This window comes from Oncorhynchus masou, unplaced genomic scaffold (assembly GCF_036934945.1).
Source record: "Oncorhynchus masou masou isolate Uvic2021 unplaced genomic scaffold, UVic_Omas_1.1 unplaced_scaffold_2433, whole genome shotgun sequence".
NCBI classification, from domain to species: Eukaryota; Metazoa; Chordata; class Actinopteri; order Salmoniformes; family Salmonidae; genus Oncorhynchus; species Oncorhynchus masou.
In genome coordinates, this window is record NW_027008886.1 from 14,634 (window position 1) to 42,500 (window position 27,867).

Consider the following 27,867-nt stretch of genomic DNA (forward strand, 5'->3'; position numbering starts at 1 on the left):
AACACATTGGCTCCCTCACTGAGGAATGTGTCATTTTAGATTTGGGGAATATAAGTGATCATGGACACCTTGGTCTTCATTACAGGGCTAATCACAAAAAAACAGTTTGTGTGTGTGTGTTTGTGTGTCAGAGGAGGCTGGTGGGAGGAGCTATAGGAGGATGGGCTCATTGTAATGGCTGGAATGGAATTCATGGAACGGAGTCAAACGTGGTTTCTATATGTTTGATACCGTTCCACATGTTCCATTCCAGTCTTTACACTAAGCCCATCCCCCTATAGCTCCTCCCATCAGCCTCCTCAGGTGTGTGTGTGCCACTACGGGTGCATGCATGTGTGTGGCTAAGTGCAGGTAAGTGCTGGTTTTGTTCCATTACGATAGCTGGTCTGTACAGGAAGGGGAAGATATAAAGGGATGGACGATGGCTGGTCTCTACAGGAGGAGTAAGATATAAATGGACGGATGATGGCTGGTCTCTACAGGAGGAGTAAGATATAAAGGGACGGACGATGGCTGGTCTCTACAGGAGGGGGAGGATATAAAGGGACGGACGATGGCTGGTCTCTACAGGAGGGGGAAGATATAAAGGGACGGACGATGGCTGGTCTCTACAGAAGATATAAAGGGGGACGATGGATACAGGAGGGGGAAGATATAAAGGGACGGACGATGGCTGGTCTCTACAGGAGGGGGAAGATATAAAGGACGGACGATGTCTGGAAGGATATAAAGGGACGGACGATGGCTGGTCTCTACAGGAGGGGGAAGATATAAAGGGACGGACGATGGCTGGTCTCTACAGGAGGGGGAAGATATAAAGGGACGGACGATGGCTGGTCTCTACAGGAGGGGGAAGATATAAAGGGACGGACGATGTCTGGTCTCTACAGGAGGGGGAAGTTATAAAGGGACAGATTGCTCATTTCCTTTTTTCTTTCTCCACCCCCAGACACCGCACCCCCTCCAGCAGCATAGGAGTACCATGGTGACGATCTACAGAGAGAGGGAGAGGGGAACGGAGGGAGAGAGAGGGGGAGGGAGGGAGAGAGAGGGGGAGGGAGGGAGAGTGAGGGAAGAGGGAGGGAGGGAGGGAGAGTGAGGGAAGAGGGAGGGAGGGAGGGAGAGTGAGGGAAGAGGGAGGGAGGGAGGGAGATTGAGAAAGAAAGCGGAAGAGTCATTGTTATTTTGCTGAGTAAAAGGATCATATTTAGTGTATGATGTAGAGGATGTTGCAGAAACCTCTTAGTCCACCAGAGGGTGCTGTCCACCCTTTAACACCGACAGACCATATTTTGTACATCTGTTGCATAATAGCATTTAACTCAGCAGTATGCCTTACTGTACATAGCTTAAGTAAGTGGTAACTAACTGCAGATATTTCCCCTATTAACACAGAGTTACTGCCCAGATGATCAGTATGTGTGTCACTGTATGTGTTTCTGTGTGTATGACAGTGTCCATACATGACCAGGCACACAGGAGTAACTCACCCATGACCCGGGCCTGTAGTCTGACCCGCAGACGTTGGTCCTTCTTCCCCCGGCTGACCAGGGTCAGCTCCTCCTGCAGCACCCCCTCCTGGTGGGTGGTGTACTCACATGTCACCTTCACCCCACCTAGAGGGAGGGAGGGAGGGAGACAGAGGTAGAAAAGGAAAGGGAGAGAGGGAGGGAGACAGGGAATGGATGGAGAGAGGGAGGGAGGGAGACAGGGAATGGATGGAGAGAGGGATGGGAGACTGGTGGTGTTTAGGGAATGGATGGTAATGAGAGGGAGGGAGGGAGACAGGGAATGGATGGAGAGGGAGGGAGGGAGGTAATAAAGTGGTGGACAGGGAATGGACAGGGAATGGATGGTGAGAGGGAGGGAGACAGAATGGATGGAGAAGTGGGGAGGAGACTAGTGGGGAATAACTGTCTGGTGAGAGGGAGGGAGACTGGTGGGGAATGGATGGAGAGAGTGGGGAGGAGACAGGGATGGTGGGAGATTCCTCTGGAGGGAGGGAGGGAGACGGAATGGATGGAGAGAGGGAGGGAGACAGGGAATGGATGGAGAGAGGGAGGGAGACAGAGGTAGAAAAAGAAAGGGAGAGAAAAAAGAAAGTCAGAAAGAAGGAGAGAAAGATGGAGACAGTCAATAATACAAGGACAGGAATGGTCGGGGAAAGAGTGACATGAAGACAGAGACTAAAAGTAATCAAAAGACAGAAGTAACGTAAGACTGAGAGACAGTAGTCTATTGAGTATTTATAACCAGTATTTACTTCAATGTCATTTGCCATAGCTTCCCCACATACCATAAAATCTGTGTCTGAAATGCCACCATATTCCCTATATAGTACACTAATTTGATCAGGGCCTATAGGGAACATTCAATGTTTCAAGTTAATAGAATAGGCTGCTCTCCGTGACACAACCCAGGGTTATCTTACAGGAAGCCACTCTGAAAGCCCAGAGGGGAGCTCAGATTCTTTCCCCCTAAAATTCAAATGGTGCCCTATTCCCTATACTGTGTACTACCTTTGTCCAAAGGACTATGGGCCTGCCGTATGGGCGCTGGTCGAAAGCAGTGCACTGTATAGGGAATGGGGTGACAAGGGGACATTTGGGACGAAGCCAGGGAAACAAATCAAATTGTATTGGTCACATGTGCAGGTGTTGACCTTACAGTGAAATGCTTTACTTATGAGCCCATAACCAACAATGCAGATGGAATAAGAAAAATAAATAAAAGTAACAAGTAACTAAAGAGCAGCAGTAAAATAACAATAGCGAGACATGTATATGTATGTAAATATATATACATTTAGGTAGAGTTATTAAAGTGACTATGCATAGTTGATAACAACAGAGAGTAGCAGAGGTGTAAAAGAGAGGGGGGAGCAATGCAAAATAATCTCTTCTTCTGGTCTCCTCTCTCTGAATTGATTCATGGCTGAAATGGGAGCTGATGCATTGATCTCTTTGGCCTTTGTTTCCCTCTGGTAATGACTGTCTGGTGGTGGTTATGTTCCTCTGGTAATGACTGTCTGGTGGTGGTTATATTCCTCTGGTAATGACTGTCTAGTGGTGTTTATATTCCTCTGGTAATGATTGTCTAGTGGTGGTTATATTCCTCTGGTAATGACTGTCTAGTGGTGTTTATATTCCTCTGGTAATGACTGTCTAGTGGTGTTATATTCCTCTGGTTACTGTCTGGTGGTGGTTCCTCTGGTAATGACTGTCTAGTGGTGTTTATTTTCCTCTGGTAATGACTGTCTGGTGGTGGTTATGTTCCTCTGGTAATGACTGTCTGGTGGTGGTTATGTTCCTCTGGTAATGACTGTCTGGTGGTGGTTATATTCCTCTGGTAATGACTGTCTGGTGGTGGTTATATTCCTCTGGTAATGACTGTCTGGTGGTGGTTATGTTCCTCTGGTAATGACTGTCTGGTGGTGGTTATGTTCCTCTGGTAATGACTGTCTAGTGGTGGTTATGTTCCTCTGGTAATGACTGTCTGGTGGTGGTTATGTTCCTCTGGTAATGACTGTCTGGTGGTGGTTATATTCCTCTGGTAATGACTGTCTGGTGGTGGTTATGTTCCTCTGGTAATGACTGTCTGGTGGTGGTTATGTTCCTCTGGTAATGACTGTCTGTGGTGGTTCCTCTGGTAATGACTGTCTGGTGGTGGTTATGTTCCTCTGGTAATGACTGGTCTGGTGGTGGTTATGTTCCTCTGGTAATGACTGTCTGGTGGTGGTTATATTCTGTCTCTGGTAATGACTGTCTGGTGGTGGTAATGACTGTCTGGTGGTGGTTATGTTCCTCTGGTAATGACTGTCTGGTGGTGGTTATATTCCTCTGGTAATGACTGTCTGGTGGTGGTTATATTCCTCTGGTAATGACTGTCTGGTGGTGGTTATATTCCTCTGGTAATGACTGTCTGGTGGTGTTTATATACATCTGGTAATGACTGTCTGGTGGTGGTTATGTTCCTCTGGTAATGACTGTCTGGTGGTGGTTATGTTCCTCTGGTAATGACTGTCTGGTGGTGGTTATGTTCCTCTGGTAATGACTGAGTGGTGGATGTTCCTCTGGTCTGGTGGTGGTTATATTCATCTGGTAATGACTGTCTGGTGGTGGTTATATACATCTGGTAATGACTGTCTGGTGGTGGTTATATTCATCTGGTAATACTGTCTGGTGGTGGTTATACTCTGGTAATGACTGTCTGGTGGTGGTTATATTCCTCTGGTAATGACTGTCTGGTGGTGGTTATATTCATCTGGTAATGACTGTCTGGTGGTGGTTATATACATCTGGTAATGACTGTCTGGTGGTGGTTATATTCCTCTGGTAATGACTGTCTGGTGGTGGTTATATTCCTCTGGTAATGACTGTCTGGTGGTGGTTATATTCCTCTGGTAATGACTGTCTGGTGGTGGTTATATTCCTCTGGTAATGACTGTCTGGTGGTGGTTATATTCCTCTGGTAATGACTGTCTGTTATATTCCATCTGGTGACTGTCTGGTGGTGGTTATATTCCTCTGGTAATGACTGTCTGTGGTGGTGGTTATATACATCTGGTAATGACTGTCTGGTGGTGGTTATATTCCTCTGGTAATGACTGTCTGGTGGTGGTTATATACATCTGGTAATGACTGTCTGGTGGTGGTTATATTCATCTGGTAATGACTGTCTGGTGGTGGTTATATTCATCTGGTAATGACTGTCTGGTGGTGGTTATATTCCTCTGGTAATGACTGTCTGGTGGTGGTTTATATTGACATCTGGTAATGACTGTCTGGTGGTGGTTATATCCTCTGGTAATGACTGTCTGGTAATGACTGTCTGGTGGTGGTTAATACTGTCTGGTGGTGGTTATATTCCTCTGGTAATGACTGTCTGGTGGTGGTTATATTCCTCTGGTAATGACTGTCTGGTGGTGGTTAATGACTGTCTGGTGGTGGTTATATTCCTCTGGTAATGACTGTCTGGTGGTGGTTATATACATCTGGTAATGACTGTCTGGTTATATACATCTGGTGGTTGGTGGTGGTTATATTCATCTGGTAATGACTGTCTGGTGGTGGTTATATTCCTCTGGTAAAAACTGTCTGGTGGTGGTTATATACATCTGGTAATGACTGTCTGGTGGTGGTTATATACATCTGGTAATGACTGTCTGGTGGTGGTTATATTCCTCTGGTAATGACTGTCTGGTGGTGGTTATATTCCTCTTATATTCCTCTGGTAATGACTGTCTGGTGGTGGTCTTATATTCCTCTGGTAATGACTGTCTGGTGGTGGTTATATACCTCTGGTAATGACTGTCTGGTGGTGGTTATATTCCTCTGGTAATAACTGTCTGGTGGTGGTTATATACATCTGGTAATGACTGTCTGGTGGTGGTTATATACATCTGGTAATGACTGTCTGGTGGTGGTTATACTGTCTTCCTCTGGTAATGACTGTCTGGTGGTGGTTATATACATCTGGTAATGACTGTCTGTCTGGTGGTGGTTATATACATCTGGTAATGACTGTCTGGTGGTGGTTATATTCATCTGGTAATGACTGTCTGGTGGTGGTTATATTCCTCTGGTAATGACTGTCTGGTGGTGGTTATATTCCTCTGGTAATGACTGTCTGGTGGTGGTTATATTCATCTGGTAAATAACAGTCAGGAAGTGCATAAAAACAAAACGAACTGACTGTCTGGTGGTGGTTATATACATCTGGTAATGACTGTCTGGTGGTGGTTATATACATCTGGTAATGACTGTCTGGTTATATTCCTCTGGTAATGACTCTGGTAATGACTGTCTGGTGGTGGTTATATACATCTGGACTGTCTGGTGGTGGTTATATACATCTGGTAATGACTGTCTGGTGGTGGTTATATTCCTCTGGTAATGACTGTCTGGTGGTGGTTATATTCCTCTGGTAATGACTGTCTGGTGGTGGTTATATTCCTCTGGTAATGACTGTCTGGTGGTGGTTATATACATCTGGTAATGACTGTCTGGTGGTGGTTATATTCATCTGGTAATGACTGTCTGGTGGTGGTTATATACATCTGGTAATGACTGTCTGGTGGTGGTTATATACCTCTGGTAATGATTGTCTGGTGGTGGTTATATGGACTGTCTGGTGGTGGTTATATTACATCTGGTAATGACTGTCTGGTGGTGGTTAATACTGTCTGGTGGTGGTTACATCTGGTAATGACTGTCTGGTGGTGGTTATATACATCTGGTAATGACTGTCTGGTGGTGGTTATATTCATCTGGTAATGACTGTCTGGTGGTGGTTATATTCCTCTGGTAATGACTGTCTGGTGGTGGTTATATTCCTCTGGTAATGACTGTCTGGTGGTGGTTTATATACATCTGGTAATGACTGTCTGGTGGTGGTTATATACATCTGGTAATGACTGTCTGGTGGTGGTTATATACATCTGGTAATGACTGTCTGGTGGTGGTTATATTCCTCTGGTAATGACTGTCTGGTGGTGGTTATATTCCTCTGGTAATGACTGTCTAGTGGTGGTTATATTCCTCTGGTAATGACTGTCTGGTGGTGGTTATATTCCTCTGGTAATGACTGTCTGGTGGTGGTTATATTCCTCTGGTAATGACTGTCTGGTGGTGGTTATATTCCTCTGGTAATGACTGTCTGGTGGTGGTTATATTCCTCTGGTAATGACTGTCTGGTGGTGGTTATATTCCTCTGGTAATGACTGTCTGGTGGTGGTTATATTCCTCTGGTAATGACTGTCTGGTGGTGGTTATATTCCTCTGGTAATAACTGTCTGGTGGTGGTTATATTCCTCTGGTAATGACTGTCTGGTGGTGGTTATATTCCTCTGGTAATGACTGTCTAGTGGTGGTTATATTCCTCTGGTAATGACTGTCTAGTGGTGGTTATATTCTGGTAATGACTGTCTGGTGGTATATTCCTCTGGTAATGACTGTCTGGTGGTGGTTATATTCCTCTGGTAATAACTGTCTGGTGGTGGTTATATACATCTGGTAATGACTGTCTGGTGGTGGTTATATACATCTGGTAATGACTGTCTGGTGGTGGTTATATCTGGTAATGACTGTCTGGTATATGACTGTCTGGTGGTGGTTATATACATCTGGTAATGACTGTCTGGTGGTGGTTATATACATCTGGTAATGACTGTCTGGTGGTGGTTATATATGACTGTCTGGTGGTGGTTATATACATCTGGTAATGACTGTCTGGTGGTGGTTATATACATCTGGTAATGACTGTCTGGTGGTGGTTATATCCTCATCTGGTAATGACTGTCTGGTGGTGGTTATATACATCTGGTAATGACTGTCTGGTGGTGGTTATATTCCTCTGGTAATGACTGTCTGGTGGTGGTTATATTCATCTGGTAATGACTGTCTGGTGGTGGTTATATACATCTGGTAATGACTGTCTGGTGGTGGTTATATTCATCTGGTAATGACTGTCTGGTGGTGGTTATATTCCTCTGGTAATAACTGTCTGGTGGTGGTTATATTCCTCTGGTAATGACTGTCTAGTGGTGGTTATATTCATCTGGCAATGACTGTCTGGTGGTGGTTATATTCCTCTGGTAATAACTGTCTGGTGGTGGTTATATACATCTGGTAATGACTGTCTGGTGGTGGTTATATACATCTGGTAATGACTGTCTGGTGGTGGTTATATTCCTCTGGTAATGACTGTCTGGTAGTGGTTATATTCCTCTGGTAATAACTGTCTGGTGGTGGTTATATACATCTGGTAATGACTGTCTGGTGGTGGTTATATACATCTGGTAATGACTGTCTGGTGGTGGTTATATTCCTCTGGTAATGACTGTCTGGTGGTGGTTATATACATCTGGTAATGACTGTCTGGTGGTGGTTATATACATCTGGTAATGACTGTCTGGTGGTGGTTATATTCCTCTGGTAATGACTGTCTGGTGGTGGTTATATACATCTAATGACTGTCTGGTGGTGGTTATATTCCTCTGAGTAATGACTGTCTGGTGGTGGTTATATTCCTCTGGTAATAACTGTCTGGTGGTGGTTATATACATCTGGTAATGACTGTCTGGTGGTGGTTATATACATCTGGTAATGACTGTCTGGTGGTGGTTATATTCCTCTGGTAATAACTGTCTGGTGGTGGTTATATTCCTCTGGTAATGACTGTCTGGTGGTGGTTATATTCCTCTGGTAATAACTGTCTGGTGGTGGTTATATTCCTCTGGTAATGACTGTCTGGTGGTGGTTATATTCCTCTGGTAATGACTGTCTGGTGGTGGTTATATTCCTCTGGTAATAACTGTCTGGTGGTGGTTATATTCCTCTGGTAATGACTGTCTGGTGGTGGTTATATACATCTGGTAATGACTGTCTGGTGGTGGTTATATACATCTGGTAATGACTGTCTGGTGGTGGTTATATTCCTCTGGTAATGACTGTCTGGTGGTGGTTATATACATCTGGTAATGACTGTCTGGTGGTGGTTATATTTCCTCTGGTAATAACTGTCTGGTAGTGGTTATATACATCTGGTAATGACTGTCTGGTGGTGGTTATATACATCTGGTAATGACTGTCTGGTGGTGGTTATATTCCTCTGGTAATAACTGTCTGGTGGTGGTTATATACATCTGGTAATGACTGTCTGGTGGTGGTTATATACATCTGGTAATGACTGTCTGGTGGTGGTTATATACATCTGGTAATGACTGTCTGGTGGTGGTTATATACATCTGTCTGGTAATGACTGTCTGGTGGTGGTTATATACATCTGGTAATGACTGTCTGGTGGTGGTTATATACATCTGGTAATGACTGTCTGGTGGTGGTTATATACATCTGGTAATGACTGTCTGGTGGTGGTTATATACATCTGGTAATAACTGTCTGGTGGTGGTTATATACATCTGGTAATGACTGTCTGGTGGTGGTTATATACATCTGGTAATGACTGTCTGGTGGTGGTTATATACATCTGGTAATGACTGTCTGGTGGTGGTTATATTCCTCTGGTAATAACTGTCTGGTGGTGGTTATATACATCTGGTAATGACTGTCTGGTGGTGGTTATATACATCTGGTAATGACTGTCTGGTGGTGGTTATATTCCTCTGGTAATAACTGTCTGGTGGTGGTTATATTCCTCTGGTAATGACTGTCTGGTGGTGGTTATATACATCTGGTAATGACTGTCTGGTGGTGGTTATATACATCTGGTAATGACTGTCTGGTGGTGGTTATATTCATCTGGTAATGACTGTCTGGTGGTGGTTATATTCCTCTGGTAATGACTGTCTGGTGGTGGTTATATACATCTGGTAATGACTGTCTGGTGGTGGTTATATACATCTGGTAATGACTGTCTGGTGGTGGTTATATACATCTGGTAATGACTGTCTGGTGGTGGTTATATACATCTGGTAATGACTGTCTGGTGGTGGTTATATACATCTGGTAATGCTGTCTGTCTGGTGGTGGTTATATTCCTCTGGTAATAACTGTCTGGTGGTGGTTATATACATCTGGTAATGACTGTCTGGTGGTGGTTATATACATCTGGTAATGACTGTCTGGTGGTGGTTATATTCCTCTGGTAATAACTGTCTGGTGGTGGTTATATACATCTGGTAATGACTGTCTGGTGGTGGTTATATACATCTGGTAATGACTGTCTGGTGGTGGTTATATTCCTCTGGTAATGACTGTCTGGTGGCAGTTATATTCCTCTGGTAATTCCGATCAGAGCCTCACCCTCCATGGGTCGGATGGCATTGGTGGGGAACAGGGGATGGAGAGTGGATCCAAAGAATGTAGAATAGGTGATAAAAGGGGAAGAGTTAGGGAAATTGTCGCCTTTGCGCCAGACAAGTATTAATTGGGGACAGGGGATGGAGGAGGAGAAAAGGTAGAAGAAGGAAGAGACCTTCGCCAGTGATCCAGATAGACATTCGAGTTTCACATGTTTGATAACATACCAGTTACTGTAATAGTAGGTTACAATAATGACAGAACCACTGTCTTGTTATGGTGCTAATATGTTTGTTGGCAGAGGGGCACATGGGAGCTTAGATATGCCATGTTAGTGGTTTTCTGCCCCTTTCAGGTCTACGCTGCACCCATCTTTACCAATATAGCCATTTACTCAATTCATATCCATGTGGATGATTTGGATCCTGTACAAGGAACACAGAAGCAATCATCTCAGTTTCTATCCTGGGTCGCATTCAATAGGCTTCGAACAGTATAAAAACAGGTTGAAACAGGAAGGGAATACCTGGACTCCAATAACAAACACTCATTTTCCATTGCAAAACGGTTTAACATGCCCTAATGCATACGGCCCTGGTCTCCAACGCACCCTCTGGTGTGGGTGTGACACGGTTGACTTTGAGGAGGGGTCTGGGAGTTGGTGATGAGGAGGAAGGGAGGGAGCACACATCTTTCCCCAGCACAGGCACCTCTGGGAGGGTGAAGACGATCTCATAACGATGCAGACTCCTCAGGAACCCTACCTGAACAGACAGACAAACAGACAGACAGACAGACAGACAGACAGACAGACAGACAGACAGACAGACAGAGGAGAAACACAGTATACATTATGTAAACACTTATTAAATACTCACACACTTCTTATGAAATGCGTTAAGTAGTTCTTATGTAGGTACCCATCAGGGGTGCGTTCAGCAGGGCATAACATTGTAGAAATATGTTATGTTACAAACATGGCTCTATGACCTGTAGAATAAGGAATCATGTCTGCTCTATTCATAACATTTCAATCTGCAATGTTCAAAAATGTTTGCCTACTAAACTTGGCACAAGCAATTTGAGCATTCGTATTCCAAACCCCGCCCACCTTAACCAGGAAGTTCCCATCAGGCTCTGGGAGAGCAGGGATGGATGAATCCTTGGCTTTGTCCTCACGGTGAACAGGGGAGCCCATGGCATCCTCGTCGTCAGGGAAACGCACGCTTCCTCCCTTCGAGGTCGACCCTGGGGAAGAGGCAGTAAGGGCGTGACTCGTCAGGGACAGAAATACACTCACAGGCACGTACTGTACACACGCACACACATATCATTCATGCATGGCTAAGCAGCTGTATACGACTGCAAGTTTTCATTGCGCTTTTATGAGCGAGAGAGTGAGACAGGTAGCAGGAGAGAGAGGGAGAGAGTTAGTGTTTTGGTCCATCAGTATAACTTAGGTCTGACATGGCATTAGGGCTTTACAAACAGCGGGAAGGGAATTGAAAATCCATTCACTAAGAGACAATCGCTGGCAGATAAATTAATTAATGTTTGGGCGATATCAGTTGCAGACAGACAGACAGACAGACAGACAGACAGACAGACAGACAGACAGACAGACAGACAGACAGACAGACAGACAGACAGACAGACAGACAGACAGACAGACAGACAGACAGACAGACATAGAAGTCAAGGACTCACCCTTCCTGCCTGTTGCCATGTCAATGTCAGGCCAGGAATGATGGATCACACTGTATCAGTCTGAATTTGTGATGTCATCATTACCCTCCTTCAGAGAACATGACAAGGAACAATGTAAGGAGAGAGAGGGAGAACAAGAGAGATGGAGAGAGAAAAGGGGGAGCAGATGAGGAATGAAAGAGGGGAAGAGTGAGGTGAAAGAGGGAGAGAAAGAGAGACAAGTCACAATTTCTTTGTAAAGGTGACAGTTCCTCAACAATAGTTTCTTCTGGCTTCTGTCATTTTCTGCCAAAAAGTTCCCTCAGACTAAACCACCTCTTAGAACTAGAAGTAGGACAAAGTAGCCCCTAGGCCTAGACACTAATTTAAAGTCAGTTAAACACTTTCCCCTCTAATTACGGTCATGATTTGGGTATAAGCGATGGCTGATCCTAGACCTGTGAATCAAAATAGGAAAAGCACTCACATCTGAGGTTACTTGTCACATGGTGTTTGCCAATAATTCTATGATATTCTTAAAGTAAAAGTCAAATAAACTAAAGTGTCACTGACAAAGTCATAATGGTAAAGTGGTTTATTTTCTTTAGCTCTGTGCCAGGTAGCAACTTCTGCCCAAAAGTACTCTGGTACTGTAGCGTATCAATCCGCTGGATAGAGCCCTAGACTGAGTTCCAAATGGTACCCTAGTGCATTTCTTTTAACAAGGTCCAATAGGGGAACAGGGTGCCATCTGTTCCACACGTCAACAATAACCTTTGACCTTAAATTTAATCCTACTGCGGCTTTATCAATATCATTAGAAGCGCCCAGCTGTGAGTCCAGTCCAGTGTTGCAGACAAAGGCACGGCTAAACGACTCCCTGACCTGCTCACTAAAGAAGATTATCTCTGCCCCCAAAGCTTACCAGGTGGGATTAGAGGAAGAAATTAGAAAGAGTCATTTCTTACAGTTTTACCATTGGGAGTTGGGTACCGAGCCTAATTCACACAATCCTCCCTAATACAGAAACACTGGAGGGGGAAGTGCCTTGAGTGTTATGTAACCTAAACTAGAATGGGGAGGAAATAGAACACAGAACAGAGAGAAGCTCATTCCATTCCGCATTCAAGCTCAATCCACTCTATTTATAACGGACTTAATGAACCATCGACAGTTATCCAGTTGTGGAAAAAGTACCCAATTGTCATCCTTTAGTTAAAGTAAAGACCCTAATAGAAAATGACTGACGTGGAAGTGAAAGTCACCCAGTAGAATACTACTTGAGTAAAAATCTAAAACTATCTGGTTTTAAATACACTTAAAGATGCACTATGCAGAAATAACTCCATTATTTCCTGGTTGCTAAAATTGTAATAGTTTGACTAATTTCAGTTTATGTGGCAAAACAAGCAAGTAGAGAATCATTGTACCATGAAAACTGCTGTGAAATATATTTTCCATAACCAAAATGATTTTATTTGAAGCTGTTTGAAGCTGGTGTACAAAACGGAAAGTAAAAGACGCAAAAACAAAACTTAAGAATGGGAACCATAGAAATGGAGCACATAGAATAGATACACCACTTCTTATACTTGCTTTCAATGAGAATTACATATCTATCACTCACATTTCTATGTGCATTTGGTTGGGGTCACCCAAAAAGTTATATATTGTAGCTTTAAGTATCAAAAGTAGAAGCTATAAATCCATCCAAATTCCTTATATTAAGCAAGCCAGACGGCACAATTTGCTTTTTTTTAATGGATAGCCAGGGGCACACTCCAACACTGACCAACAGACCATTTACAAACACTCAGACATCATTTACAAACAAAGCATCTGTGTTAAGTGAGTTCGCCAGATCAGAGGCAGTATGGATGACCAAGGATGTTCTCTTGATAACTGTATGAATTGGACCATTCTTCCCTGTCCTGCTAAGCATTCGATTATCGAGTAGCATAGCCTACTGTTGGTGTCAGGGACAATAAGGCCTAATAAAAAGTACAGTGCATTCGGAAAGTATTCAGACCCCTTCACTTTTTCCACATTTTGTTACGTTACAGCATTATTCTATATATATCTATATTTTTTTTGTATCAATCTACACACAATACCCGATAATGACAAAGTGAAAACAGGTTTTTAGAAATGTTTGCAAATGTATTAAAAATAAAAAGCATAAATACCTTATTTACATAAGTATTCAGACACTTTGCTATGAGAGTCGAAATTTAGCTCAGGTGCATCCTGTTTTCATTCATCATCCTTAAGATGTTTCTACAACTTGATTGGAGTCCACCTGTGGTAAATTCAATTGATTGGACATGATTTAGAAAGGCCCACATCTGTCTATTTAAGGTCCCACTGTTGACAGGGCACGTCAGAGCAAACACCAAGCCATGAGGTCGAAGGAATTGTCTGTAGAGCTCCGAGACAGGATTGTGTTAAGGCACAGATCAGGGGAAAGGTACCCAAAAAATTCTGCAGCATTGAAGGTCCCCAAGAAAACAGTTGCTTTCATCATTCTTAAATGGAAGACGTTTGGAACCACCAAGACTCTTCCTAGAGCTGGCCACCAAGCCAAACTGAGCAATCAAGGGAGAAGGGCCTTGGTCAGGGAGGTGACCAAGAACCCGATGGACACTAGAGGTCGACCGATTAATCGGAATGGCCGATTAATTAGGGCCGATTTCAAGTTTTCATAGCAATCGGAAATCTGTATTTTTGGGCTTCGATTTTGCCTATTTCAATAAAAAAATATTATAACTATATTTAACCAGGCAATTCAGTTAAGAACACATTCTTATTTTCAACGATGGCCTTGGAACGGTGGGTTATCTGCCTTGTTCAGGGGCAAAACGACATATTTTCACCTTGTCCGCTCGGGGGATCTTGCAACCTTACAGTTAACTAGTCCAACGCTCTAACCACCTGCCTCTCATTGCACTCCATGAGGAGACTGCCTGTTACGCGAATGCAGTAGATCCAAGGTAAGTTGCAAGCTAGCATTAAACGTATCTTATAAAAAACAATCAATCAATCATAATCACTAGTTATAACTACACATGGTTGATGATATTACTAGTTTATCTAGCGTGTCCAGCGTTGCATATAATCGATGCGGTGCCTTTCTTAAAATCAATACACAGAAGTATATATTTTTAAACCTGCATATTTAGCTAAAAGAAATCCAGGTTAGCAGGCAATATTAACCAGGTGAAATTGTGTCACTTATCTTACATTCATTGCACACAGAGTCAGGGTATACGCAACAGTTTGGGCAGCCTTGGTCATTGCGCACTAATTTGCCAGAATTGTACGTAATTATGACATAACATTGAAGGTTGTGCAATGTAACAAGAATATTTAGACTTAGGGATGATAACCCGTTAGATAAAATACCGAACGGTTCCGTATTTCACTGAAATAATAAATGTTTTGTTTTCGAAATGATAGTTTCTGGATTCTACCATATTAATGACCAAAGGCTCGTATTTCTGTGTGTTATTATGTTATAGTTAAGTCTATGATTTGATAGAGCAGTCTGACTGAGCGATGGTAGGCACCAGCAGGCTCGTAAGCATTCATTCAAACAGCACTTTCGTGCGTTTTGCCAGCAGCTCTTCGCAAGCACAGCGCTGTTTATGACTTCAAGCCTATCAGCCTAATGGCTGGTGTAACCGATGTGAAATGGCTAGCTAGTTAACGCTAATAGCGTTTCAAACGTCACTCGCTCTGAGACTTGGAGTAGTTATTCCCCCCGCGGCTTTTGTGGAGCGATGGGTAACGCTGTTTCGAGTGTGGCTGTTGTCGATGTGTTCCTGGTTCGAGCCCAGGTAGGGGCGAGGAGAGGGACGGAAGGTATACTGTTACACTGGCAATACCATAGTGCCTATAAGAACATCCAATAGTCAAAGGTATATGAAATACAAATGGTATTGCAAAAATCGCTGAAGTTGGAGACATTTATCTCCCTCACCAACTTCAAACATCTGCTATCTGAGCAGCTAACCGATCGCTGCAGCTGTACATAGTCTTATCGGTAAATAGCCCACCCAATTTTACCTACCTCATCCCCATACTGTTTTTATTTATTTACTTTTCTGCTCTTTTGCACACCAATATCTCTACCTGTACATGACCATCTGATCAATTATCACTCCAGTGTTAATCTGAAAAATTGTAATTATTTGCCTACCTCCTCATGCCTTTTGCACACAATGTATATAGACTCTTTTTTTCTACTGTGTTATTGACTTGTTTATTGTTTACTCCATGTGTAACTCTGTGTTGTCTGCTCACACTGCTATGCTTTATCTTGGCCAGGTCGCAGTTGCAAATGAGAACTTGTTCTCAACTAGCCTACCTGGTTAAATAAAGGTGAAATATATATATATTTTTTTAAACAAATGGTATAGAGAGAAATAGTGCTATAAATACTATATTAACTACAACCTAAAACCTCTTACCTTGGAATATTGAAGTCTCATGTTAAAAGGAACCACCAGCTTTCATATGTTCTGAGCAAGGAACTCAAACATTAGCTTTTTTACATGGCACATATTGCACTTTTACTTCTCCAACACATTGTTTTTGCATTATTTAAACCAAATTGAACATGTTTCATTATTTATTTGAGGCTAAATTGATTTTATTGATGTATTATATTAAGTTAAAATAAGTGTTCATTCAGTATTGTTGTAATTGTCATTATTATAAATACATTTTTTTTAAATTGGCCGATTAATCGGTATCGGCTTTTTTGGGGGTCCTGCAATAATCGGTATCGGCGTTGAAAAATCATAATCGGTCAACCTCTAATGGGCACTATGTCAAAGCTCCAGAGATCCTCTGTGGAGATAGGAGAACCTTCCAGAAGGACAACCATCTCTGCAGCATTCCACCACTCAGGCATGTATAGTAGATTGGCCAGACGGAAGCCAATCCTCAGTAAAAGGCACATAACCCACTTGTAGTTTTCCAAAAGGCATCTAAATGACTCTCAGACCATGACAAACAAGATTCTCTGGTCTGATGAAACCAATATTGAACTCTTTGGCCTGAATGCCAAGTGTCACGTCTGGAGGAAACTCGGCACCGCTCATCACCTGGCCAATACCTTTCCTACAGTGAAGCATTGTGGTGGCAGCATCATGCTGTGGGGATGTCAGGATCAAGGGAAAGATGAACTGTGCAAAGTACAGAGAGATCCTTGACGAAAACCTGCCCCAGACCTCAGACCTTCCAACAGGACAACAACCCTAAGCACACAGCCAAGACAACGCAGGAGTGGCTTCGGGACCAGTCTCTGAATGTCCTTGAGAGGCCCAGCCAGAGTCCGGATTTGAACCCAATCGAACATCTCTGGAGAGACCTGAAAATAGCTGTGCAGCGACACTCCCCATCCAACCTGACAGAGCTTGAGAGGATCAGCAGAGAAGAATGGGAGAAACTCCCCAAGTACAGATGTGCCAAGCTTGTAGCATCATACCTAAGAAGACTCAAGGCTGTAATCAATGCCAAAGGTACTTCAACAAAGTACTGAGTAAAGGGTCTGAATACTTATGTAAATGTGATGTTTCATTTTTTTGCAAACCTGTTTTTTCTTTGTTATTGTGGAGTATTATGTGTAGATTGATGAGTAAAAATATATATATATTTTAAATAAGGCTGTAACCTAACAAAATGTGGAAAGAGTCAAGGGGTCTGAAAACTTTCAGAATGCACTGTTGTAGGCTTCAAGTAACATACAGACATCCCCCCCAAATAATGAAGTAGTAGTCAACTTCAAAGTAGATTTTACTTTGTTACTTCACACCACTGCAGTTATCAATGGGACCTGGACGCATTGTGCAAAGGCATCGCGGTTGGTAGGCGCCTACCTTATTTGACACTGTCACTGTTCTACGTGCAAATGCGGCACTGTTGGGAACGACCCAGCCCCGAGCCGCCACCACCGCATCAACAGGGAGGGACATCGATACGTGCGCCGCCCGGGACATTTTTTTTACCGGTTTTAGCCTAATTACAAAATACTTGCGAATAAGTGTTCCTTAGGCTGCTTGGGTTGTTTATTGAATATACAGCCAATTCAATGCTGTTCCTTTCAATCACATAGCCCACCAGTGTTTTTATTCTAATGTTACATGTTGACGATCACACACACTGCATGCCCTTTGGATGGAGTGCGCATCAAAACTGGAACATAGGCAGAGTTGCATTTGCTGTCGTTTCAACGGATGGGCAAAACTGCAACGAATAGATTTGGACAACAACAACATATTCGTTATATTGTCAATGTGACATAAATCAAATCGAATATATTCAACCTGAGATAGAGAGACAGACAGACGGGCAGATCGGCAGATAGCTTTGCTACGCCCAGTTAGATGTCAATACGATATGAACCTCCGAACTGGATTTCCCCCAGCTGCAAGAAAGCGTTTATGAAAATGTGTAACGTAATTAAAAAACCTATCGAAGCACTTACCGCTTTGGAGATTTGTTCAGTGCTTAGTGATGATGGTATCGGACAGTGGGAAGCGTTACCATCCCAAACGGCATGCTGCTTGCTGTGTTTGTCTGATCTCTTATTTCCGAGGCTCTACTCAGTCTCCTCTCCAGCTCTCCTCCTCCGGAACGACGCAGTCTACAACAGCCATACCTGGCACGCCGCTTTCTCGGTGACCTATAGCTGCAGTCATTGGCGGATGCATCCATCGCGGGGAGGGAAGTTTTTCAACACTCCTCATGTAAACATCACGTTTGCACTGTAATTATTCTGCCTATTAGATAGTTGTGGTATTGGCCCTATATCTGCTTTCAGATTTAATGAAATGCAGGCTATCAATTGGATAAATATTTTATTTGTAGCCTTATTGAATATGCTAATTTAATAGGCTCTAACAGGGTATAATATAATATAATAGCCTATACAATACTGTACTAGAAAGTTCAAGAAGATGGACAACTCAAGGTCAGGGTTATTTTAGAAAAATTCATGCAATGATTTATTAGATTAGCCTCCAATTGAACTCCTATTACAACATGATTCAAATATATTCTGTCACTAATATAGTTTTCCAAAAAGTATTCAGTCTCATTCACCCCAGGCTATCCAATATGTTGAGCGTGAAAAACCCAGCAGCGTTGCAGTTCTTGAGACAAACCGGTGAGCCGGGCACCTACTACCATACCCCTTTCAAAGGCACTTAAATCTTTAGTCTTGCCCATTCACCCTCTGAATGTCACACATACGCAATCCATGTCTCAATTGTCACAAGGCTTAAAAATCCATATTTATCTTGTCTCCTCCCCTTCATCTACACTGATTTAAGTGGATTTAACAAGTGACATCAGTAAGGGATCATATCTTTCACCTGGATTCACCTGGTCAGTCTATGTCATGGAAAGAGCTGGTGTTCTTAAAGTTTTGTCCACTCTGTGTAGAATACGATGACTAAATTGACTGGCTCATGAAGGATTCTTTGTCTTTGTGTTTGTCTCTGGGTCTTACTCAGTGGCTCCCAGTCCACATAGTTTACATTTGGTTTATTGTGGACATCCTTCAAAAACTGGATTGTAATGTACAAGTAATATGTTGTATTTGTAATGACTGTGGTTATGTCACAAATAGCACACTATTCCCTATAGTAATGCAATACATAGGGCCCATGGGGCTCTGGTCAAAGAAGCAGACTATATGGGAATAGGGAGCCCTGTGAGACACATATGACCCTATATAGACAGATTCATCCATCCTGTGATGAGGACAGATGGTGAAATCCTTAATTCTCAGACTGATGGACTGTCGTCAGTTGTATTGGTCAAAATGATCAGTCCGATCCAGACTCAGTATCCAGATTATCCATTGGTCAGCTCCATAGAACACAGGAGGTCATTATGAATGGTTCTAAGGGACTGTATTTCATTCCAGAAAATTGTTCCCTCTCTTCTGGCCTTGTTCCCTTCCCTATGTTGACATGAGACATCTGGGTACATTGGGCGCATCAGCTATAGCTTCCACCATATTGCTTTGACCTATCCAGTCCCGTCCTATTGGCTCAGTGAAGAACATTGAACAAGGACAGACTGAAGGAAACTACCTTTAGGAATGAACAAAAAAAACTAAAACCCATCTCAGTCCACCAGAGGCATCGAGACAGGACAAATGATGAGCGGCGCCTCGTTCCTGCCAGACTTGTTGGTGCAAGGGCTGAAGAAGGGATGAATGACATCCGAGAAGCTGTCGGTGAATGTATAGATGAGCATCTTAGCGTCCACGTTATAGAACGACACCTGTCCCTTATCACAGTCTACGTAGATCCCTATACGGTTGGGTTTGTGGTTGAGGCCCAGCGCTGTCGACGGTTCCGTTCGGAACGCGTAGTCGTTCTTATCCCGGAGACTCAGGAACCAGTAGCCGTGGGCGGGGCTTACTATGATCTTCCCTTTCCTGTTGATGGAGTGGCTAGCCACGCCCAGGTCCCAGTCCGTCTTCCCACCCACCTCCACCTACGAATACAAATCACCCAAAATCATAATCAATACACTACAATACAACATCATGCTATACAACAACACTGGAAGGCGAGCACATGTATATTCACATCATCCCTGGCATACAGTCCCTCCATCTATCAGGCCCCATTATGAGCCACTGTTCTTCAGCCTGATGGCTGTTGGAATGAAACCAGCCCTGCTTCTGTTCTCACCTCCCAGTAATGGCGTCCTGAAGAGAAGGCCTGGCGCCCGAGGACGCAGACCACACGGTCAAAGCGCTCAGGGCCGTCCGCCACGGGCTGGTAGCGGTCCCAGCAGCGCACCTGCTTGCCGTCGTCGGAGATGAGCAGGCGTGGGTGGGCGGTGAGGGGGTCCAGGGTTATGTCCACTGAGAGGGAGAGGAGGGGAGAGGGTGAGGTAGAAGGGGAGGGGGGGGGCAGAAAGAGAGACATACAGAGGGAGAGAATGAGTGGGGGAGAGAAAGAGAGAACAGAGGCAGAGAGAAAGAGGGAGAAAAAGTCATCAATCACCAATCAAGAGTTCAATCAGCAGTTTTGTGTCTATAACTAGCAATGATGTGCTTGACACATGAACACAGACAACATGATACAGGAAGAAGGAAGTACATACCTGCATATTCCTGCACTCTCCTCACCTCTGGAGAGAGAGAGAGAGAGAGAGAGAGAGAGAGAGGTGTTAAACCATCTAACCCCTGATCAAATACTGTATGTATTATCACATGACTAGGACTTTGAGTTAATAAATGATTCAAAGCCTTACTAGGTTTTGGATTTCTTCCCACTGACTGGTCTGGTTGAGGTTGAGAAAGCCAATCTGGCCAAACAAAAGATAATACATGGAATAAAACAACGGGTGGGTCTAATCCTAAATGCTGATTGGTTAAAATCGCATTCCAGCCGGTGTCTATTCCACAAGGCTACATCTATAATGCCTATTTACTCTGTTCCATCTGACTGCGCAGTCCACTCTCTCATCAGTCCAGGCAGGGAAGTTATGAACTTGATCTCCACTATAAAAAGCATCTAGACATTATCTCACATTTCTTTTAGACTAAAATTTAGTTTTCAACAGCTGAGATTTGTATAAACCTGTCTGTCTCTCCGACATGTTCAACATTGTTTCAATATTCAAATTGGATCTCCAGCTGTCCCATGGTAATGAACGTGTTGGGAGTCGGGATGAATCAGCTGGCATTAGGTATACAGTATAGCAAGAAATGTCAATTGAAAAAAGGTAAAACGAGACGAAGTGCAGCTAGTTTGCAGTCTTTCCAGCTTCAATTTGAAGTGATTGTGTTAGCTGTGTTGTTGGCTAGCTCCTCTGAACAACAACGTCCTGATGAGATAGAACATGTTCTACGCCAGTCGGAATCGTGCCTCATTAGCTCATTGTTGTGGATGTATCCAAATAAATGTCACTAGAAAACAGTTTAAACTAATGCTAATGCAGCTACTGTTGATATTCTGGCTGCAGTGTTTGACGTGACTGTAAGTTAGCCATAGTTGGCAAGCTAGCAAGCAAGGGATAAGAAGTTTCCAGCCAGTATGGCAATGGAACATTTAGAATGAACGACTGGATCGCATTCATAGATACAGAACTGAACGACTGGTTCGCGTCTCTGGTAACCGAACGAGAATGAACGACCAGCCGGCTTGGGTAGCAACCCTAGATCTGTGTCGGCCTATATCTTGTGGAAGGATGAAATAGTTTGAATACATTCATCAAGATAACGCTTTTAATGAAAATATGTCAATCGTTATTTGAATATGTTAGTAACCCGTTGTATAAAAGTGACGATGCCCTCGAAGCCGGTGTTTGGAGGATATATTTGTCTCGGGCCTAACAACACCTGTGCCAATTTATCCTCCAAACACCCCATCTCGGTCATTATCACTTAATTAGACACTTTATGTATCATTGGTAACTGACACATATGGAATGGGCCTGTGTGTGTGAAAGAAACAGGAACTAATCCAAACCTGGACTATCTCTTCCTACAGAGTGTTCTGGTGGAGGTGGAGAACACAAACCTGGACTATCTCTTCCTACAGAGTGTTCTGGTGGAGGTGGAGAACACAAACCTGGACTATCTCTTCCTACAGAGTGTTCTGGTGGAGGTGGAGAACACAAACCTGGACTATCTCTTCCTACAGAGTGTTCTGGTGGAGGTGGAGAACGCAAACCTGGCAAAACAATATCATGTAATCAAATACAGTGTTATTTTTAGAAACAAATGGAAAGGGATGAGTGTGACAGAAGCAGCCGTGAATTAAATAAAATCTTACTTGGACTACTTCTTCCCAGGGACTGGTCTGGTTCAGAAGGTAAATCTGGCCAAACAAATTAGAATACAGGAAATCAATTACTGTATGAATTATTAGACATATGTTGGGTCTGTGAGTGTGACAGAGACATGAATGTTATCTTGGACTTACTTGGACTATTTCTTCCGACAGCATAGTTTGGTTGAGAAAGCAAACCTGGCCAAACAAAAGAGAATCCATCAAATCAATACCGTATAGATTATTAGACACACAGAATGGGAGGAGCTGGGACTTTGAGTGTGACACAGGCATGAATGAAAATCATACTTGGACTACATCTTCCCACAGATTGGTCTGGTTGAGGTTGAGGACGCAACCCTGGCCAAACATAAGATAATGCATTAATCAATATCAGACACACATTAGATCATAATTAACATTAAAAGATACAGACGGGATGGTACTTTGAGCGTGTAAACCTTACTTGGAATATATCTCCCCACGGATTGGTCTGTTTGAGGTTGAGGACGCAGACCTGGCCAACAAAAGACAATGCAGTGTATGGGTCTATAGGTTCTCAACTGGTTTTGCCTTGGGACCCCAAATTAACCAGGTTGTCTCAGTCACGACACAATATTTGCATTGGGAAAAATAATCTGCAAAATATAATCTGAAAAACGATTTTTAATTCTGTATTGATTTTAAATATAGCAATTATATGACAAGGGAACAACATTCCCACCTCTTTCATTGTCAATAAATACATTTTGCCCATATTCCTGATGAAGATTGTTAATAAACTCACCGGTTTGAGACAATAAAATCATCCAAAATAGTGCTGCTAATAGCTTTATATTGAAAATACTGTGATTGAAGACTAATTGTTCAGAGATTAAATTATTTAAAAAAACATGTAAATTCATTATCATTTATTCACACTCTCTACCTGGTTTAAATTGTTTAAGTTCAGACTGGAGTATTTTTTTATTAAATGTTTTATTTATTTTACTGACACACACAACCCATTCAAAACCACTTGCGACCTAAATTTGGGTCACGACCCACCAGTTGAGAATTGATGGTCTACATCATCCTCTACATATTGTATTGTAGCCTAGTCGTGTTCATAAAGTAAAGTTAGACCGTCTCAACATTACAGTATTGTAGCCTATTAGTGTTCATGAAGGTAAGTTAGACAGTCTCAACACTACAGTATTGTAGCCTATTAGTGTTCATGAAGTAAAAATAGACAGTCACAACACTACAGTATTGTAGCCTATTAGTGTTCATGAAGGTAAGTTAGACAGTCACAACACTACAGTATTGCAGCCTATTAGTGTTCATGAAGGTAAGTTAGACAGTCACAACACTACAGTATTGTAGCCTAGTAGTGCTCATAAAGTGAAATTAGACAGTCACAACACTACAGTATTGTAGCCTATTAGTGTTCATGAAGGTAAGTTAGACAGTCACAACACTACAGTATTGTAGCCTAGTAGTGTTCATGAAGGTAAGTTAGACAGTCACAACACTACAGTATTGTAGCCTAGTAGTGTTCATGAAGGTAAGTTAGACAGTCTCAACACTACAGTATTGTAGCCTATTAGTGTTCATGAAGGTAAGTTAGACAGTCTCAACACTACAGTATTGTAGCCTAGTAGTGTTCATGAAGGTAAGTTAGACAGTCACAACACTACAGTATTGTAGCCTAGTAGTGCTCATGAAGGTAAGTTAGACAGTCACAACACTACAGTATTGTAGTATTAGTGTTCATGAAGTAGTGACAGTCTCAACACTCAGTATAAGTCGTGTTCATAAAATTAGACAGTCTCAACACTACAGTATTGTAGCCTAGTAGTGCTCATGAAGGTAAGTTAGACAGTCACAACACTACAGTATTGTAGCCTAGTAGTGCTCATGAAGGTAAGTTAGACAGTCACAACACTACAGTATTGTAGCCTAGTAGTGCTCATAAAGTAAAATTAGACAGTCACAACACTACAGTATTGTAGCCTAGTAGTGCTCATAAAGTAAAATTAGACAGTCTCAACACTACAGTATTGTAGCCTAGTAGTGCTCATAAAGTAAAATTAGACCGTCTCAACACTACAGTATTGTAGCCTAGTAGTGTTCATAAAGTAAAATTAGACCGTCTCAACACTACAGTATTAGCCTAGTAGTGCTCATAAAGTTAAATTAGACCGTCTCAACACTACAGTATTGGTGATATTCTCTGTTTGTCACTTGCAACAACCCAGCGAGCAAAAGTGGTAAAATCTTGTCGTAATTTCAACCAGTTTTGCCCACTTTGAAACTGATAGTACTCATAGATAGAATGTAGAGGAGTTCTACAACGGTCAGCCATAACTCACAGATCTCCGGCAGTCTCTTGAGCTCCTCCCGAAACCGCTCCACCATTTGATTGACAGTCAGAAGCACCGCCCCTGAGGTGAGGTCAGAGGTAACAACAGCATCCGACCAATCCCTGGTCTGAGGCGGCGTGGAGAATGTCTGAGAAGAGGAATAAAGAGAATGGAGGAATAAATGAATTAGAAAAAACAAGTAGCAAGATCATTTTAAATGAAGAGAATGGAAAGGAAAAGTACCTCTTACATAAAAAACGTTTTTAAAAAGGTAGAAATTGTTGAAAAGGATGAATAATGAGAAAAAGCTGTGATGAACAGAGAGTCTCTAACCTTGAAGAAAAGTACGTAGTCGTCAGACTGGGCTAGCTGGGTGAGGGTGGCGCTTCTCTTCCTCAGCTCAGAGATCTCCTATGATAGGAAAGAAAAGACAAGAAATACTTTAGTACTAATAATCCCAGAGGGAATTGGTTTGTCAACCATTGCAGCAACACAGTCACAAAGACAACAATCACCAATATCAGTAGCTTAAAAAGATAGCAGCATGAATTTATTTTATTGATCACCTACTGAAGATGTAAATGAGCTGTTTAGCGGCGTGACAAATCTAGTACAATGCATCACATTTCGTGAGATTTAAGTTTTGATGAAATATTCTCTGAAATAAACCATTATCTCTGAAATAAACCATTATTGTCCTCTTGATGAAATAAACCATTCTCTCTGAAATAAACCATTCACTCAAATAAAATGAATGAATAAAAAGAGACCTGCTCTAGGTCTCTGATGAGGGTCTGTCCTCGGTGCTGTGCAGCCCGCTGTGACATCTCTATCACCTCCAACAGCTCTGCCTGGCTCCTCTCCACAGAGCTCACCAGGGCAGAGAACACATGCATGCTGCCTGCTGTCTCATGCTCTGCACACACCTGGGAAGAGAAGGAGAGGGATGATGAGGGGCAGGGATAGAGGGGAGAGAGAGGGATGATGACAAAGAGGGGAGGGAGAGAGAAAGGGAGAGAGAGAGAGGGATGATGAGGGGCAGGGAGAGAGGGAGAGAGATATGGATGATGAGGGGCAGGGAGAGAGGGAGGAAAGACAGAGGGGAGGGAGAGAGAGAGGGATAGAAAGGGAGAGATGGAGAGAGGGAGAGATAGAGGGATGATGAGGGGCAGGGAGAGAGGGAGAGAGAGAGGGATGATGAGGGGCAGGGAGAGAGAGAAAGAGAGAGCGATGATGAGGGGCAGGGAGAGAGGATGGATAGACAAAGAGGGGAGGGAGAGAGAGAGAGATAATTAAATGCACAGTACGCTCTGTGTGTGTGGGTACTATGTCTGTGTGTGTGTTTGTTCTGTGTGTGTGTTCTGTGTATGTGTTCTCTGTGTGTGTACTGTGTCTGTGTGTGTTCTGTGTGTGTATGTTCTGTGTGTACAGTGTGCTGTGTCTGTGTGTGTGTACTGTGTCTGTATGTGTGTTCTGTATGTGTGTACTGTGACTGTGTGTGTGTACTGTGTCTGTATGTGTGTTATGTATGTGTGTACTGTGTACTGTGTCTCTGTGTGTGTACTGTGTCTGTGTGTGTTCTGTGTACTGCGTCTGTGTGTTCTGTGTTCTGTGTCTGTGTGTGTGTACTGTGTCTGTGTGTGTGTGTTCTGTAGGTGTGTACTGTGTCTGTGTCTTTGTGTGTGTACTGTGTCTGTATGTGTGTTCTGTATGTGTGTACTGTGACTGTGTGTGTTCTGTGTCTGTGTGTGTGTTCTGTGTGTGTGTACTGTGTACTGTGTCTGTGTTCTGCGTGTGTTTACTGTGTCTGTATGTGTGTTATGTATGTGTGTACTGTGTACTGTGTCTCTGTTTGTGTACTGTGTCTCTGTGTGTGTACTGTGTCTCTGTGTGTGTGTACTGTGTCTGTGTGTGTTCTGTGTACTGCGTCTGTGTGTTTGTGTACTGTGTCTGTGTGTGTGTTCTGTAGGTGTGTACTGTGTCTGTTTGTGTGTTCTGTGTGTGTGTGTTCTGTGTGTACAGTGTGCTGTGTCTGTGTGTGTGTTCTGTGTCTTTGTATGTGTACTGTGTCTGTATGTGTGTTCTGTATGTGTGTACTGTGACTGTGTGTGTGTTCTGTGTCTGTGTGTGTGTTCTGTGTCTGTATGTGTGTACTGTGTCTGTATGTGTGTTCTGTATGTGTGTACTGTGACTGTGTGTGTGTGCTGTGTCTGTGTGTGTGTTCTGTATGTGTGTACTGTGTACTGTGTCTCTGTTTGATTTCCAACTGAGACTGCATGTGAAACAGTACTGTGTCTCTGTTTGTGTACTGTGTTGTTATTCCTGTATGTACATGTGTACTGTGACTGTGCATGTGTTCACGTGTGTTTACTGTTCAAACGTGTGTTCTGTATGTGTATACTGTGTCTGTGTGCTGTGTTCAGTGTACTGTGTACTGGTGTACTGTGTCTGTGTGTGTGTCTCATGTGTCTGTGTCCACCTCTGTCCCTCTCCCTACCTTCTTGTGTGTGTTCTGTGTGTACTGTGTCTGTGTGTGTGTACTGTGTCTGTGTGTGTGTTCTGTGTGTGTGTTCTGTGTGTGTGTACTGTCTGTGTGTGTGTATTGTGTGCGTGTACTGTGTGTGTGTGTCTGTGTGTGTGTGTGTTCTCTGTGTGTGTACTGTCTGTGTGTGTGTACTGTGTGCGTGTACTGTGTGTGTGTGTCTGTGTGTGTGTGTGTGTGTTCCAGACACCCACCTGTATGTTCTCCAGTGATGTCCTGATGTCCTCCACCTTCTTTTCTCTCTGTGTGATCATGTCCCTCAGCTCTGCCTCTGTGATTTCCAACTGAGACTGTATATAGAAACAGACCGGAGTCAACATACTGCAATGTACTTATTCCTTATTCCTAGTATGTACATATCTACCTCTAACTCGAAGCATGTGATTAACACAATTTGAAAAATGTTTCAAACACCCAGGCTCTTTAGTGTAGAGTTGATTAAACTGACTATATAGCTTTGGTTAATACAGTATGTTTACATTTCTACAGTAGTAGCATTGCAATTGGAGTACCCTACATCTCCATCAGAATTTGTTCACACACCTCTGCTCCTCCACCTCTGTCCCTCTCCCTACCTTCTTAATGAGCCACTCTCTCTTGGCTGGTATGACCTGGTGTCCATGGTGCTCTCCCTCCATGCACACGGCACACCCACACGTCTGGTCCGTCCGGCAGAAGAACTCCAGCCCCCTCTGGTGTTCAGGACAGAGCGGCGCGTCGGAGGAGGA

At 43.1% G+C, this 27,867-nt stretch overlaps 2 protein-coding genes across 3 annotated transcripts in view; both read right to left on the minus strand.

The window, feature by feature from the left end:
* Window positions 1-721: 721 nt before the first annotated feature.
* adissp (adipose secreted signaling protein) lies at window positions 722-18,110 on the minus strand. Of its 2 annotated transcripts, XM_064960817.1 has the most exons (6): window positions 17,938-18,109; window positions 11,469-11,556; window positions 10,873-11,009; window positions 10,372-10,525; window positions 1,491-1,616; window positions 722-993 (listed from the first exon to the last, which is right to left on the minus strand). In XM_064960817.1, exons 2-6 carry the CDS (start codon window positions 11,485-11,487, stop codon window positions 920-922), a joined length of 510 nt encoding a protein of 169 aa, XP_064816889.1. In that variant the 5' UTR covers window positions 11,488-11,556; window positions 17,938-18,109; the 3' UTR covers window positions 722-919. The 2 variants fall into 2 exon arrangements, with proteins under 2 accessions (XP_064816889.1, XP_064816890.1); XM_064960818.1 differs by lacking the exon at window positions 11,469-11,556 and having other exon boundaries at window positions 17,938-18,110.
* Window positions 18,111-18,430: 320 nt separating this feature from the next.
* btr01 (bloodthirsty-related gene family, member 1) overlaps window positions 18,431-27,867 on the minus strand; it is a 33,376-nt gene continuing 23,939 nt past the window's right edge. The window contains exons 3-16 of the mRNA XM_064960819.1: window positions 27,715-27,867; window positions 27,334-27,429; window positions 25,368-25,523; window positions 24,931-25,008; window positions 24,607-24,745; window positions 22,719-22,769; window positions 22,562-22,612; window positions 22,406-22,450; window positions 22,256-22,300; window positions 21,950-22,153; window positions 20,730-20,783; window positions 20,580-20,606; window positions 20,162-20,337; window positions 18,431-19,961 (exon numbers count right to left, since the gene is read on the minus strand). The exon at window positions 27,715-27,867 is cut by the window's right edge and continues 431 nt beyond it. Of these exons, the coding sequence (XP_064816891.1) occupies window positions 19,587-19,961; window positions 20,162-20,337; window positions 20,580-20,606; window positions 20,730-20,783; window positions 21,950-22,153; window positions 22,256-22,300; window positions 22,406-22,450; window positions 22,562-22,612; window positions 22,719-22,769; window positions 24,607-24,745; window positions 24,931-25,008; window positions 25,368-25,523; window positions 27,334-27,429; window positions 27,715-27,867 (1,650 nt within the window). The 3' untranslated portion in view covers window positions 18,431-19,586. The remainder of the gene's footprint in view (window positions 19,962-20,161; window positions 20,338-20,579; window positions 20,607-20,729; window positions 20,784-21,949; window positions 22,154-22,255; window positions 22,301-22,405; window positions 22,451-22,561; window positions 22,613-22,718; window positions 22,770-24,606; window positions 24,746-24,930; window positions 25,009-25,367; window positions 25,524-27,333; window positions 27,430-27,714) is intronic.

Coding starts and splice junctions, on each gene's coding strand:
- adissp (XM_064960817.1), bottom strand. Junction 1,617..10,371: donor TGTCACACCCACACCAGAGG/GTGCGTTGGAGA, acceptor CCCTCCCTCTAG/GTGGGGTGAAGGTGACATGT. Junction 994..1,490: donor ACTACAGGCCCGGGTCATGG/GTGAGTTACTCC, acceptor CTCTCTCTGTAG/ATCGTCACCATGGTACTCCT.